A 16,886-nucleotide genomic window follows, 5' to 3' on the forward strand; every position below is an offset into this window, starting at 1 on the left:
GGGCGAAGGGGTGCCGGTTGATCGCGTTCCGTTCCGTTTGGAAGACGAAAGGAAATAGGATTAGGCGAGCCCGATTCGAAAATCCCATTAGGCGCCTATCGAAGCGCCAAACGATTCAAAGGGATCACAAGTTTCCCGCTTCTTTTTTTAAATAAAATTGTTAAGTTTCAAAGGGAGAGCTTTATCACGTGAGACGCCGAGGTGGACGATAGTCCTTAAAGCCTGAAATCCGTTGGACAAACAAGTCTTCGGCGGGGACGCTTTATTTGAATAGCTTTGCCGACCTGCGTTTTTTTGATGACCTCCAAGGGGGCATGGAGCATAAGCAGTAGGTGATAGTTTACGCAACTATCACCACCATCGCCGTCATCACCACCACCAACACTACCGATACCGGAGGGATCGAAATGTTCGAAACGGTACACACGCAACGCAACAACACTGGAGCTCGTGTGCGTTGTGGGGGTGTGCTCACCCCCAGGGGGAGGGGGGGTGTGCGTTGGTTTTCTCCAGAGCACCTGCTCCTGCACACACCTCCCAGCCGACACCTGCCATGCATGCTTGGGGTGGGTTTTTTTTCATTTCGTTTTTGATTGGTCGCTTCGATTACGACATCTCGCTTGTGCTCGATCGATCGCGCGTCCACCATTAGATATTCGTCCGCCATGCTGTTTGTGTGTGCGCGTCGCACGACTGTGAGTCTTTGGACGTTGGGGGAAAAAAAACAGAGAAAAGCATACCGACACTTTAGAGAATCAATCATAGTGAGAAAATATATTTAAATCTTATGCAATCAAAACTTATCGTCACGTGTGCCGAACCGAAACTTTGAATCCGAACAACCGAATCGGGTGACGCCGACTTCGAACCAGTGTGACTACATCATTCCACCTTCCCTTTCCCTCTCTCGTTGCAGCTTGGGATCCCTAGAGGCCACACTGCCGCGTGAAATGGTGTCACGACGCAAAATACTGTCCCGCTCGCGGGACGACCTCAATCTAGATCAGTCCTACATCACACAGGAAGAGGAAGAGGACGTCTGGTATCAGAAGGAAAAACTCTACAAGGTAAGTGAACGGGGGGGCGATGGGTGGTTTATTATTTCTAACCCGTCAGCATCAGCAACTGCCGTAATTAACCAAAACGCGTTTTATTTATATGAAGGTGTGTTATAAAATCAATTAACCGATCTCGATGTGCATTGCATCTTTCATGAGATCCTTTTGCCGCGAGCAATTTATGAGTGTCATAAATAAGCACACAGCATGCAAACGCATTCTATAGATGCAGGGGTTTAAATGCATATAAACACATAATCTACCAGAGTTCGATTAACATAAACTGCACATGCCGGTGAAATGGTAATAAAATTAAATTTATTTCTTTCGCCAGCTCGCTTGCTTGCATTTCCATTCGAGTCAATTAACAGTAAATTATGAAAGCCTGCACTTTTTGCTATTGATAGAAGGTTTTTAGAATTCAATTATCATAATTACCGGACAATTTACTACCGTCGAGCGGGTGACGAGAGATCATTCCGCCCGGGGCGCCATATTTGTTTTGTAAAACTGATTACTCAACTCTGTTGATGATACCCCGCGTGAGGTCTTAGGTTGGTTGGTTCCTATCCTCTGGTGGTGTCTCCGTTTTGGCCTCTCGGAAGGCAGATAAGCTAAAGCATGCAAAAGCCCGCAGGAGTGACATCAACCGGTACGGTTCATCGCCGTGTTAGATAACGAACGGTGAGTCAAGTTTGGTCGTGCCACAAATGGGACAGTTCGGTTTCGGTCTATTTTTGGCGCTCATTCGAGTATGGAAGAAGCGCCAAACCGATGCACAGAAACCGTCGGCCATCGGTGGGCTTTCCACTGCGCATTCCACAACCGAGTGTTTGTTTACGTATTCAAATCGCGCGATCGTCGGACGGCAACGCGACGCAAGGGTAGTTTTGCGCTTTCTCCGACCTTTATTTCCTTGTTCGGTGCAAGACGCCAGCCGAGGTCCGATAGATTGAGTGCGGAACACCGATTTGACTTGCGGTGTGTTTCGCTGGCCCGCTTTTTCGTGCCTTAAACCGCGACGCTCCAGATGGTGCTTCGTGGAAAAAACCACCCCCCTTTTGCGGTTCGATTAGACACAGATCATGTTCGATGAATGAAGAAATCATGCCGCGGCTGGTGAAACACACAAACCAGATTTTCACCATGAAATGGTTTGTTGTTCGCATGTCAGTCTGGTCCGGTTGATCCATCCGTCAGTCTCGGGCCCGACCGGGCTTGACAGGTTGATCAGAAGTTGGTTACTCAACACGAAGCGGGTCCGTAGCTGTGGTCCGAACGTTTACACTCCTTGGTAGGGTTTGCGTACCGTGCGAATTGGTAAGGCGGTGATTCGTCCCATCGAGCAACAACTTTTCATTTCACATGCTGGATATTACAAGCAAGTGTCATGCAATTGATACGCATTGCCGACATTCTTTGCAATGCAGAACAAGTGTTCCCGTCATCGTTCTACCAACCGTTCTCCATAAATTTTCCTACCCCAGTCCTGTGCACGTCCGGAGACCCAGAATAGGAATCCGGAGCTCCGACTGCGTGATCGTCCGTCTTCATAAATATGTACGATGAAGACCCTAATTACCGTCCGGTTACCAGAACGCCACGCAAACGCAAGCTCGTGCGCGCAGGTCGTGTCTCAGGCTCTTCCCCCTTGGGGATCGATCGATCTCTCGCATTTCTCGAGCTCCGAAAGAGTCCCAGAAGACTGGATGTAAATGAGCGTTAGTCTTGGGTGGCTCTGATGTATATTCTAACGCAATAAATCAATCGGAAACTGTACCTTCCGAGTAGGAATACGATCTAGAGGCGATCTTGCGTGTACACGAGTTCGGCACGCGTGAGTTGCCGAGGTGAAACAAGTAGCCGCGCGGCGCCGCGTTAGAACTCTATCAAAGAGCTGTCATTACGTAATTAGCATTGCTGGAGGCTTACAATGATAGCCTCACTGGTGTATGGCAATCGAGAACAGCGTTCAGCATGAGCTAATAATACAGGCCACGATCGACTCGAAGTCCAGAGTCACTGGGTTAGTGGGAAAAGGTACATTCTATGCATTCGCAACATGTTTCCTCCACCAGAGGAGCTCGCACAATCTGAGCAGGAGGAGTCGGTTTCGCTTTCGTTGAGCGAACAACCCCGTACGGCTCGTTATTAATTAAAGCTCTTTGCGATTGCGTGGAGTTGATTAGCTTCACCACGGTCTTCACGGCTCCGTCGTCTTCCAAGCTCCGCCAAGTAATTGATAGTCGAACTGCCCGTCGGGGGTCTCATCTGTTGGCTACTCCAACTTTGTGTGTGTGTGTGTGTTGTGATGTTGCCGTTTTCTTGCCGCTCTTTCGTCTTACGTTTCGGCCATTTACGTACGTCAAACTCAACACCTTTACGACCTCCCTGGCCTATATTCGATAGGTCACCCGGGGCGCCCCAGGTTTGGCCGGCGTGGTTTCATCCTCCATTGAGATCTCTCCGACAGAACGCATCGCCGCGGCCAGTACGTGTGGTGTGTGTGAGTGTGTGTTGCGCAAAAAACGGGCCACCCCGAGCATAGGAAATGAATGACCGCGCAGGTAACGGGCCATCAGTGTCGAACGCATCGAAGAATCGATCGGCGATGCCATATCCACCCAAAGTAAATGGAAAGACTACAGCGATGAGCCGAACCATCATCGTGTGAGGTCAAGAGTTTTAATTTTGGCAAGTGTGTTTTTTTTTCCTTTTGCAGACAGTTTAGAGACTTCAGCTGCACCACTGATGCTACTTAAAGCGTCGTAAAAGGAGGTTTATTTTGGTTATTACCGAAGAAACCTGTCTCATTTCAAACTAGGTAACTTTGGGATTTCAAGGGAAAAGTCGTAAATCCAACGAACGTTATTTTATGAAAATCTTAAATGGACCTACCTAGCTGTTGGTTGCGAAAGTAAGCGATACTTTGACATTTTCCCCAGAACCTATCGTCAACTACGGTTTTTTTTCGAGGACGGCTTCTGCCTTCACGCCTGTCGCACCGGAATCCGGTATCTCTGAGAGAACGTTGCTCATCTCCGCAAGTACATCTTAATGGTTCGGCAGATGACTTGCGCTGCCGATTCACTTCATGCGTTTCAACATGATCGGATAACCGTAGCCCAACACTCCTCGCACCAAACGTCGACGTGTCCGAGTGTCGCTAGCGTGTCGAGGCCTGTGGAATACAGTATTCACAGTGTCATTTGCAGTCACCAACGCCGTTCGACGAACGCTACATATTAGCATGCAAATGAGCGCTGACCGACGTGCCACTTCGATTGGTTTTGTTTATTTATTTATCGAATGGCTTTTTATCGAAGACTCATGAACTGTTGGCCCTTAGGCGAGCTGATGTTTTTATTTTATATTTTCACTACTTTTGCATTGACACTTCGTAGGTTTGATGACATTATTAAAACCCAGGTGCGGTTCCAATTTTTGGAAAGCGATGTGCCACGGGCAGTTTTGGATGTTTGAATTGGGAAGTAGAGCGAAGACTCAGACCACCTGTAAATGAGCTAATTTTCTCATCAGTATTTCCCAAATGTATCATTTATTTAAATTCTAAAAACCAATCACCGATTTTGAAATCGATGGCTGTATTTGCATATGTTCGTTTGAAAAATAAATAAATGGTCGTTCAATCAATTCGTTTTGATCGAACCTCTATCGCATGCAACCTGCGTACATATCTCATCGATTTAAAAGAAATAGTACAATGAAAGATTCATGGAAAAGAGTGAGACAATTTCCGTTGAAAAATAATCTTCATTTGCATTGTTGACACAATCACGATGCTTTTCTCTTTTTGTTTTCAAGGGAAAAAGGATGACAAATGTGAAGTGATTGAAAAATGTTGAATTTGAATGAATAAAACACTTTCGCTTTCGCTTTCAAGATCACGTACGATGGCTCAAACAGCACGCAGCTGTTGTTGCAGTGTGAAATCATCTTCGTCCCTCCGATCTGCCCAATTACTTACGGTATACGCACTTCCATCCGCAGCCTCAACCGATTCCCACTCCCTTTATGTCATCAATTTTCGAATTGCCATTTTTGTCTTGCCTATTGCATAAGTACACCCTCTTTCATCTTCTCCCAGAGGCTCGGTAGTCGTTGACACTATCTGGTGTCTCCTTTTCGCTGGAAATCTTAAAAATCATCCTGCATCCGAAGAAGATTGGCCGGTGTGTGCGCAGGCAGCCCGATCAATCATTCCTCCCTTCAAGGGGAAAGGGCTGGCTGGCGGACGATAAAGATGATGCAGAAGAAGAGGGAAAACGTATTACCACATAACCACACATTCCGAAGATAATTTCCATCGTCCCAAGCAACACGACGTATCGCGACGAAAACGCCGAAATCAATTGATCGATCAGCTGCGCACGAGACTCGTGGCGGGTCCATTGAGTGAAATTCCAATTCGTTCGATCCGCTGGCGAAAGTGTCCGCCTGCCAGCCACGTGCTGAGACAAGGGGGGCTGGGGTGCCGAGGAGGGCGTTTTGGGCTTCACCACGCTGGCCACCGGATCGGATCTCGCGAAAGATCCGGATCCGAAAGAGTTGGAAACCGAAATATATAAAAGGGAAAGTTCGACGCTCTCCCTCACGCTCGTTCGGCACTTCATCTCGTGTCGCCCGGTCGTCTCTCTTCGCCATGGAACGGGACAAATCGCCTGCGCCCGGAAATGCGAACTGTCATACGAAGAAGTTCCAACGCCGACGGAGTCGGTTGGTTGGATTAATGGGGCGACGGGTTGGAATGCCGGAAGAAAGGCTCTTGCGACCGTACCGTCGCGCACGCTCATAAATCATAGCGTGGAACGCACGCACAACCCCCACTCACACACAGTAACGCGCACATGCTTCGTGAGGAACCGGCAACACATGGACGTGGTAGAAAGTGGAGAGAAATCTGGCCTGGTGGAAACATTTCAATCGTGAACTACCGCCATTTTGATCGAACAGTTAATGGAGCCCTTCGACGCGGAGGGCGAAACGATTGAGGAAGGGATTTCGAAACCAAGGTGTTAGTGGGAGTTTGTACCGAAAGGGGGGTGAGTTATCGTATTCAAACCATGCCCAGTTCCAATCAACGATCCGAGGGTAGGGTTGTTTGATCCATTTGGGAGAATTTGTTTGGAGAATGTTCATTGTGTCATTGATGAATGTTCAAATATAGCGAGATCATAATCTTTAGCTTAGGAACTCTGGAGACCCATCTACGACTGCACTTGTTAGCCATTCCTTCATCAAAACAGTCGGGTGGCAATACTACTCCAATTAATTCTCCCTTCCCGAGTGGTGACGTCAACCCTCAAACACGCAACAATTCAATTGACTTTGGCGCTCTGTCGCAATCCGATTCCCGCCTCAACGGGGTACCATACACCGATCGAAGGGATCTGTGGCGGGCTGGCTTTGAATTATGAACGAAAAAAGAAACGGTTTACCAAAGCGCACGATCACTTTCACGGCATGTAAAATACTTCGACTTCGACACGCCAGCTTTGGCGCGAAGTACGTGTATGTACCTCGTGCCTTTCTATCGCTGCGATCGCTGATGGTGACAACACCATCTGGATTGCATCCTCCCTCACAGCGACGCAGATTGACAGGTTCGTGAGCTACAGCCCACGGATTTGGCGGATTTTGTGGTGTACCTCATTTCTTCGACAAGGGATTTCACGTTTAAACGGTATGGAATGTTCCCTAAGTCCTATATCCAACGAATGATCTCCTTACATACGATGTCTTACTTTGGAAGCCTTTGATTTTGTAGCTCTATATTGTAGCTCCCTCAGAGAAAAATCGGTTTCACCAAGCTATCCTCTAGGTGGATCACGCGTACCCATCTCCAAACGAAAACGTTCCCTTTCCAATCCTATCCCGCTTTCGATTACGCTAACAACCGTTAGCGTTTCATCTTCAGACGCTAACGGCTAGTTCCTCAGCCCTTTCCGGCAGCTTCCAGCCCCGCAAAGTCGGAGGTTTCGCGTTTCTTCCAATCCACGTCTCGTAAGCGGTATCGCGCGAATGAAAACGAAACTTCTCCCGCCTGAAAACCCGCTAGACCAGCCCGGACTCGCGGGTTAGCGTGACGTGTGGTTTTCGTGGCGCACGGGATAACAGCTCCAACCGCATACAATTCATTAAGTTCGCGGTTTAGAGCTTTACCGTGTGGCGTTTGGATATGGTTGCTCTTTTCGCTTCGGTGCATCATCTCACGGGAGTCGTGTTAGGTGATACACTTTAGAGATTAGTTTGGTTTGTTTTATGTTCCGTTTGACATTAGGATATCTAGAACCATTCCAAGGTGTCTTATCTCCGATGTTCGAAGTTTGGAGGCATCCCTGAAGAAGCAGCGCTACCTCAAAAACAAAGCAAGACACGTTCTGGAAACAATGTGCTGCACCTTTGTAATCAATGCTGCTCAAATTGCCCTCCTTCATGATCTTCCTATAGCAAAGCCCCTTGGCTTTGCAAAGGTCTCGCCCGTTTTGTGAGTCGTGCCATTTGGCGGTCCTGCCCTTTTCATGTTCTAGCCGGCGGGGTAAGAACTGTTGCCGAATTCTTGATCCCCTCGCGCTACCCTACCGACTAAATGTCAGCGCCTAGTAGCACCGCCAACCAAGACGATGATGATGATGATGCTCTAACGATCGGCTCGCCAAACATCACGAACCGATCACCGGCGCACCGGCGGCGGAGATGGGTACCTGCTATTCCCTCTCACAAATGTCAGTGGGGCAAATTGGAAACAGGTTTGCCACCGATGTTGCGATGCAGCGTTGGTTCCCCCCGACACTCTGCTCGTGAGTGTCTCTGTTTGCTCTGTTTGTCGCCCCCTAGAGGCGGCATGCATTCTTAGATAGCCGGGTCGGGAGGTGAGCAAATTAGAAGCCACGGAACAGCCGGCAATCGGTGGGGAAAAAGAAAACAAATCACCCAAGAAGTTCTACAGCTGCGATGGCTCACGGTGGAGTACATTGTCGATTGAAGCTGTAGTGAACGTGGGCGCGTAGGCCGGAATTCCTTAGGATCAGGATCTTGGAAAACCTTGGTGAAGATGTCACTGCGGAGGAGCTGCCACTCTGAAGCTGCCCAACGCCGCTTAGTATATCTAGTACTCGCTTTGAAAGGCTAAAGGGTAGTTACCCTTGCCTGTTTACACGACCGGTTTCAGTGGTCCAATTGACATTAGCATTTACAAACGCCAACCGACGTACCCGGTCACAGCCGTGGCGGACCTTGGAGTGTACACCGTCTCCGCTGCAACATTGTTGCTGAAAGTGTACTTAATTTGATGTTGCCGCTCGACGGTTCGGTGCTGCTCCCATCCAAGCTAGAGGTGTGGAACCCGCATCGGGCGCCATATGGCTGCGGTTTTGGTGGCACACTCTGTGTTTTTTCTATTTCGTTTGACTCACTCTCTTAAATGTCAGCGTTCGGCAGGCGGTCCTGGTGGCAATTGAAACTCCCTTTTACAATTGCACTCGTAACGAAGTAGTACATCATGCGACCTTTGTAGGTCTCCAGCATGCCATGCTCCATTGTGGGACGTGCCAGAAATTGGTACGATTTCCAACTCTTCTTTGATGAATTGCTCTCATGCTGAGGAATCGGAACAAAAATCAAAGCAATAGGTGGCACCTTTGAACAGCCTGTCGATGGTCATCTTCAGGTATGTTCCGTCACCCTTTCAAGGACGTTCGATTTTGTTTCCATAAGGTTGTAAAAACCAGTTTCCAGTCTGGTCAGGACACGGTTGAGCTAATTTTGACGAGCGCACGTCACTTGTCAGTTTCGAGGGATCGGATGTAGAAGGTGTTGCTTTGCAATTGTTTGAAGTTAAACTAAGTCCTTTCAGTGCTTATCAAGAACAATGTTATGGTGTAAAAGAGGGCCTTGACAATTTTAATTCTCTCCTACAACAAATGAGATTGAAGAACAACATTCTTCGGAGTTACTTTTAACTTTTGAACAAGTTGTATTGAAGGAGGTCATCCTGAAAAGAATCTTTTAGCTTTCCACTTGACTTCATCGGCATCGTAGGGCACTTAACCTATAAAATCCCGCCTGCACCTTACGAATGTCTAATGTAACGGCCATCAAACCCGAATGCAAATGGCTACTACTGTTATTCCGTCGTACCAATTGCAGCACAACGACCGCCTCCATTAGCACGTTGTCGTCAACCGTGTCTTCGGAGGTCTTATGCATTTGTTGTTTTGTTTCTCACTCTGTCTCCTCCATCCACTTGATTGATACTAACATTCGTCCCATCGCCCGCCCCATAAGTCTCCCTGAACTGTCGGCAGTTCATTCGCGCGTAATTCCCGCTCGTTACGCTTCCTTACGTCGGTGAGGGGGCGCAAACCGAACCAAACCACCGTTATGTGTCGATTGTGTCGCCGCAATGCAATGCTAAACCGTCTGTGCCGGCCAGGATTTGGGTCAGCAAACGGAAGCCACCTCGCCCCGAAAAAAAAGGCCAACCAGCGATCAAGCGCTTCTCCGAAAGGCGGCAGCGATGATGATGAAGTACGTGGCATCCGCTCGAATCGGGGTCTGCGGTATCGAAATAATTTCACATTAGCATAAATTCTATCAAAGGGACAATATTCTTGGCACGAGGAAGATAAAACGAAGCACCCGAAAGTTCGTCCACTCCTTCGGGCACACAATAAAGCAATGACAAAAAAAAAGTGCCACCTCCTTGTGGGGCGTAATCTGCTGCACTCGAACGGCATCGGGACGCCACGGTGTATGAGTTTGGCGATCACGCGATCATAAATCTGCATTTTGCGTTCAGCCCGCGCGCCGGGGAAGATTTGTCTGCACGGACACGAAGCGACACGATTGTTCTTGGAAGCTCTTCAGGTCATCGGGATGCTGACTGAGGGAGGGCACTGAACGACGATATTCATTCTCGTTAGTTCATAATTCTTGGGAAATTCCGGAAGGTTTCTCTTTTTTAAATTTTGTTTTTCGACGGCACAGACCCTTTGAATGTGGTCGATGGTTGTGATTTAATGTTGTCAACAGATTATTTTACACGTAAATTTATTACCAGAAGGCATGTGACCGATTAGCGAGGGGTGAAGATGTAATGATTCCGGTAATAACGTAAAGGAGAAATTCAGTTTAAACTTTGAAAGAAAAATCAAATCGAATTTGAGGAATTTAATTTTCGGTACGAAGTTTTGAACATCTACAAAAACAGAATAGGAAGGAAAGCAAAACGAGCTATAAATTAGAGAATAAAAGTTGAAAGTTGCAACTCAATACCATTACTTTATGTGACGAATGCTAGAAGACGAATGTAATATTTCTCTGCAATGAAATAAACTCCAAGTATGTATGTCAAAAACAAGTAGGAGAAGCATTTGTGTCGGTGCGATGGTATTTAGATTAAAACACTTGTGATGTAAAGAGAGAAAAAAAAAGAATGGGGAAGGGAAGAGTGGGAATGAATTGAAAATTCGACGAGTGTCACCACTAGACGTCCGGCCATCGACCTGGGCGTTACCGTATGAAGAACATTCCTACCCATCATCATCCCGTTCTCTGCAAGCGTTTCGATAAATGATAGTCCTGCATAAGGCCTGTCTTATTTGCTTACGGTTTATTTTGTTATGCCCACCGTCCCCCGTTCTGGGGTTCCATCACGATGGCAGTTAGAATGTTGAACGCCTCTCGGTGTCTTCGAGGCTGAAGTCGCGTACGGACAATGTGTGTGGCATATGTGCTCTGAATAGATAATTTATTGAGTATGTCTGTACATACAACACCCTCGCTGGAGGTTTACCGTTAAGCCGTCGACGATGATTTTCGGTGGGAGCGCGATATCACTTGAATCGGTGGCTGAAGCAAACTCTCGAATCAAATATGATTTGTAGGAATTCACGGGGATAAATTATTCATTTGCTCCTATCCTTGCTAGGCATTCCATCTGCCGTTGATATAATGCTTTTTTGATCGAGCATAAATTGTGTGAGAAACCTCGTTTATTTGTGCCTTTTCCATACTTGCACGTACTACAGAACAAAAGACTTCAACGCTAGCATAAGCGAGGAACGCCCGTTTGGTTCAAGTGACTTAGATTGCACATTGGTACCACCTTTTTGCTCAACTTCTCCACGGCGCATATTGATCGAAGTGGTCGTACTTTGGGTTTTTCTCGCCACTTAATCCAATTTATGTGCTTTGTGTGTGCCACAGCGTCAGCGCGTTCCGGTAGCCGGCATGTGGGAAACGAGAAAACGCCATGGCGCCACCCTAATGGGCCGGGCTGTTGCAATTGCAGATCGGTGCAGTAGCATAACGTTTTCTTGTGGTGGTTTTGTGTGCTGGCGATCGTGTGATTGCTGCTTCGATCTAGGCCAAACGGCGGTGTTGGCAAAAGGCACAGCGGGAGCAACGCCACTGCGGAGAAAACCAAACAAATTTTATTTTCAAACGATATTTTTCATCGACCGCTAAGAATAGGAAAAGGGCCTGCGGTTTCGAATATCAAATTCTATTCCCCGATTGTGCCCTTTATAGCATAAGAAAGAATAAAAAAGAGTCACTTCTGACTGGGGGTCGAACAAAAGGGTTCCTTTCTTAACGAGCCGTTGAAATCGAAAGCCATCGACAGCCAGCGGGCCGCGCTCAAGCTGGTCTTGCCCGGACCGGATGGACATTTGTTTGGGGGCCCCCTCCCCCCCGCTAGATGCTCGTGCTTTTTTAAAAGGCCTTGCAAAACTCGCTCACCACCACAAACCGCTCTGTCCGCGCAAGTGAATGGCGTTCGGGTGTCGGGTTTCTTCTGCTTGCCGACCTGTTCGGCTCACCCGAACCGGCCTATCGCAAAACGTAACGCAATACGGCGCAATTCAATGGACGGCAGCCGTCCGGCGGGCAGCAAATAGTAAAAGTGCAAGAAATATCTGTAATTTAATATGCTCGCAAGGACGTTTCGGATGGACGAGATCGGAGTCGGTGGGAGCGGGAAAGCGTGGGGTGGGCAAAGAAGTCGCCGGTAATGCGAGGAACTGGAAACCGGACCAGCTAAAACCAAGCACTTCGGAGCGCGGAGTGGCTCGATCACGGCGGAAGTTTTTCGTGAGCGATTTAAGATGAAGCAGTTTTATTTTCGTTGCATATTTTTCCGTCGATCGAATTTTATTTTTGCGTTACGCGTTCGCTTACAACCGGTTGCGGGAGCATTGAGCAAGCCACTTTTACTGCTTCCCTCCATCCGGCGTCGCTTTGCCGGAGCTCCGGACCGCCAATCGATCGTTTCTAGAGGGGCGCCATTTTGGGAAGAATCGGTTTCGAGCAGGTGTATTGAATGATTAGATCGAATCTAAATTTTTATTTGAGCATTTTTTAACTTGAGAATAAAAATATATGTTGTTATGAAAAATATGAATAAATTTTGATGTATAATTTATCTTTGGTAATTAATATTCGGATTCGATGAAAAACGTTTCAACGTGTGTTTATATTTTTCATCACACACTTTTAAAAAACTTGAGTATGAGAACGTGTTGGACTTGAAAGTAAACTTGTTGCCACATCTGGCATTTCTTCTTTCGGCAGCCGACCTTTTCATGGTCAACCACCACCAAAACCCTCTCGAGGAAAAGGGACAACCGAACGGCTCGGCTCGGAAAGCCACCCAAGCTTGTCGAGGATCATAAAAACCCATCTTTTTCGCCGATTGTAATCTGTTCGGCTTTGACACACTCAGCGACTCGGCAGATGGATGGATGGATGATGAAAATAATAATGATGATGAAAAGATTTGATACGAGCAATCTTCGAAACGAGGGACACTTAACATGGGAGATCTGTGGTGCGTGTTTTTTTTTTGCCTTCATTTTGAATTTTTCGGCATCGGTTGACAAATCCACCGGACGCCGGTGTGTGTGTTGACATTTACGCCAGCCCAAAGGGTATGGGTCGGGTGGAATTCATCGGCGTTTTTTTTTACTTTCAATCCCGCAGCGGGGTGGAAAATTTGTGGTGCTTACCCACACGCCGAATGAATGGGTGCGTAATCGTGTGGGAATCGAGATGGAATGAAGACGATTCGGAATACCCGATGTACACTTGCCACACTTGCCTTGAAGATGGGACTTTATTTGTTTGTTTTGTGCGAGGGCAGTAAGAGAACAGCAGGCCCACTAAAAAACGATATGGCTGAGCATGATGCACTTTTGTTTTTGTCCACGAATTGTTAGGCAACATAAGCTTCATAATCGACAGCGGCAAATTGATCGCCTACATGCTAATGCGCTTTTTATTGGGTTTTTGCTGATGAGCTTGACCTATTCGGGTCCGGCGGTGGAAGGGGGGAAAAAGGGAAGCATAATGAGACAAGTGTTAGCTAAAGGTTGATTTGAACATTCATTATGCTTTATACGAAGAAGGTCGTTTACTGTATTTGAGGCTAGTTAGTTATTTTATTGGGGCGTTAATATATCCCTTTTTAATTTACGAAACAATTTGATGGCAGAAATAAATGTTTCTTACAATTTCTATATTTTTTTGTACTAAAAAGCGAAAGGAAGGACATATTTTTGGCAGACTGATATAATAACCATCATTAGGTGCTTACAAGTAAATATGGCAATACCGCTTGGGGCTGCCTTCAGGGCTTTGGTGATGTCTTCAGATTGTCTTCATCGATGTGTGCTTCTTGAAGATGAATTTGTTCACTGCTTTTAGCGAGAATTTAGCAGGTGCATATTTCATCCTTTCGGCAAAACATCGCGTTATTACTATCACCCGAGTTGGAAGTGGTTCCATCTCTTGCGACTCCAGCCTGTCCTTAGAGTTGTTCAAATATCCCTTTCGTTCTGCTCTTTCGTTTCAGGTAAGAGTCCGTCCCTTTGAAGTGCATCTATCAAAGCTCCGTGAGTACAGCAACCTTCGGCAACCTCGACACAATCGACTACCTTTTTTCACACACACACAAACGTCGTTGGTCAGCATTATGAATCGATAATAACCGACGATGTTAAGGTAGCTAAAGAAAAGCCGCACGCCGATCAACAAAAAGGGAGAAAAACAAGCACCAACCGAAACCGCGCTCATCAAAGTTGCATCGACCCCGCGCTGGGCCACCCTCCACCCACCCTTCACCAAACCCTCTCCCAGCCCGTTCGTTCGATGCACCTTGGGCTTCACTGCAACGGGGTGGGATTGGTGCATTGGCCTTCCCTTTCCAGACGGCGGATCTCGGCGTGCGTCTTTCGCTTCGTTTCCGTTTTCCGTTTCGTCTCGCGGAAGCTCCAAGAAGTAAGGAAGCTCACCTTCGGCGGGCTATCAGCCGCGAGAAAAGCACAATGGGATTCGAGGCGGCCGGTTTTTCTTCCTTCCAATGCCGCACAATTAGAGGCAAATTAATCGTCGTTTTCGTTTTCAACGGTTGTGGCCGTTTTTTTTTGTGTTGTTGTGCTACCTTTTGTTTTTACCGCGAACATCGAAGGGATGGCTAGTGTTTTCTTTCCTCCCTCTCTTTCTGGTATGAATTTCCAAACGCTTCTTTTTTCACTTTCACTAACACCACCCGAAACGGAAGGGGGCCTAATCGGTTGCGGAAGGTAACAAAAGCGGGCGGCGGGAACGTCGATTAGCACCAGGAAGTCAAGTTTTTCCCCCTTTTTCGATGGCAAATCATCCCCGATCAGGGGATTCAATTGCTTCACTTTACATTAGTCGAGGAGCTCGTTAAATGACGGGAGTTCTTTCAATAAACTATAAATTTAAATCGCGTTCAACGTCCGGGGTGGTCCACCCCGTTTTGAGCTCGGATGGGCTGAGGTGACGATTGCCGACTTGCCTTGGTTTACATAATACCTGTGGCACCGTGTGCAGAGTTCTTCTTCTTTCGGCGCGGTTTCGCTCGACTGAGGAGGAGCGAAGGTAAACCGGAGAGCCGCCCGACCAATCAGCAGTAATTTGAAAATCGATTTCTATTTACTTTTCTCCCGCCCAAGCAGCGCGGGTTCGTCGCTTCGCAAGCCCAAGTCTTTCGTCGCTTGGCTCGAGCTGTTTGGTCTCCGAACGCCCTGTCGATGATTGCCTATTTTTGCCTCTCGCGCACAAAACGCGATGGAAATTCAACAAAGGAAACGGCGGAGGAAAACCGTGACCAAGTCCCGAAACGGTTCAAATCAATTCTTTCCGTCGTTGCCTTTCTCTCAAAGCGGTCGTTCTTCGTGGACGTGAATCGCAATGCAAACGACGGATTCGAACGATCGATCACTGAACGAACGCAGGAAACGGTACTTTGTGTGAGGAAGAGTAGGTGGTTTTCGGCACGGAAAGAATCAACTCGCCCGGTAGGAGATCGGAGCCAGCATTGTTGTTGATTTCGGCACATAATTTCCTGACAAATGAAGGCAATACGGGAAACCAATTTTCTCAAAATTGGAACACAATTAATCGAAATTGTTTAATACGATTTTCGAAGAATGTTTTGAAACAATTTTCTTTTAACATTAGTAAGTGATAACATGTAAATTTAGTTCCTTTTTCAAATACCAAACGTACTGTTCGTTATAATTATACCGTTTTCTTGCATTGTAACTCATCATGAGTCAGACTCGTTCAAATGATGTGACCCTCACTTATCTTTTGCAATTCTTCGCCATCCTTGCTTTAAAGATTCACAGCTTCAAATTGTTTTCTCCCTTTGTACTGCCCCTAATTATCCACTCCACTCTCCACTCTCCGCTCCTCAGATCGCTTCCGCCTCCCGCAAACGAGCGAAAGATAAATGAACCGAAAATTATGTCAAATTCAGCTAACTCTTTGTGGTAGATTTCGAACGGAACACGCCTGAAACGGAGATGCGGTTCGCGTTTCGTGCCCGAGCAAATGATGCTTTCGTGCTGTGAAAATGGATTTTCTCCATGCCCTCGCCTTGTCGTTTCGGTGATGTGATGAAAAGCGTAATGAGTTGGCTAACTGCACTATAATCTTGGCAGAACGTTTTGGCAAATGGAGGAGTTGGTCTTGTATGAGTCATCTTTAAAATTATGCTGATGCTTTCGTCGACTTACAATGATTCATGCGAATGCAACGTTGCAGGATAATGTACTTTTTACTTTGCAATTTCAATTCGCTCCTAGCGAAGTCGACTGCAGGGTTAAATATTTAAAGAAAACGGAAGTAAATTTGGTAACTTCCTACACAAGAACACTTTTGAAGGCTGAGTTCACGGATGATTTTAATTAGTAAGTTGTGTTAGCAGTTCTTTGTAACAAACTCAAAAACTGTACTGTTTTGTTGTCGGTTGTGCATTGTTCTATACACGAATAAACCATCAACATTGATGATCATAATTAACAAGCAAATCAATTAGCAATAACCCAATTACCTCGTTTGTTATTTCTTTTTCGAGACGTGCGAAAACATGTGAATCAATCAATTGAACCAATCTGCCGTCCGTCTACACAGCTTCCCTCATTGGAGCACACGTACCGGAAGAAATTCAATTTCACGCGACTTTAATCGATTCCTCGCAGCGGTTCGTGGTGTTTCTATCGAAACGCTTCTTTGGTCACCGCGCGAAGGAGGTCATCAAGCATGGCGTGCCATCACGAGCGGAGTTATGATTATGTTCACGAAACAAACTGGCACATCATACCCTGCTGGATATTGCACGTTCGATAAATAATATTATGTTTGTCCGTTTCTACACGACGTAACCCCGAAAGATATCTCCTTAAGGTTGTATCCAAATTGAACACATTCTGCGTTCGGCCTTGATGAGAAACGAGTGAAAGAAAATTGTCTCCAGCCTTTATCGAATTTCTTAAA

The 16,886-nt window shown here is 46.7% G+C and overlaps 1 protein-coding gene across 1 annotated transcript in view; it reads left to right on the forward strand.

Moving 5' to 3' along the window:
- The window catches only part of LOC131280954 (uncharacterized), a 119,647-nt gene that overhangs the window by 65,915 nt on the left and 36,846 nt on the right, over positions 1–16,886 (forward strand). The window contains exon 2 of the mRNA XM_058310200.1: positions 917–1,067. Coding sequence (XP_058166183.1) covers positions 917–1,067 — 151 coding nt within the window. The remainder of the gene's footprint in view (positions 1–916; positions 1,068–16,886) is intronic.

Source organism: Anopheles ziemanni, chromosome 2 (assembly GCF_943734765.1).
Source record: "Anopheles ziemanni chromosome 2, idAnoZiCoDA_A2_x.2, whole genome shotgun sequence".
Lineage (NCBI taxonomy): Eukaryota > Metazoa > Arthropoda > Insecta > Diptera > Culicidae > Anopheles > Anopheles ziemanni.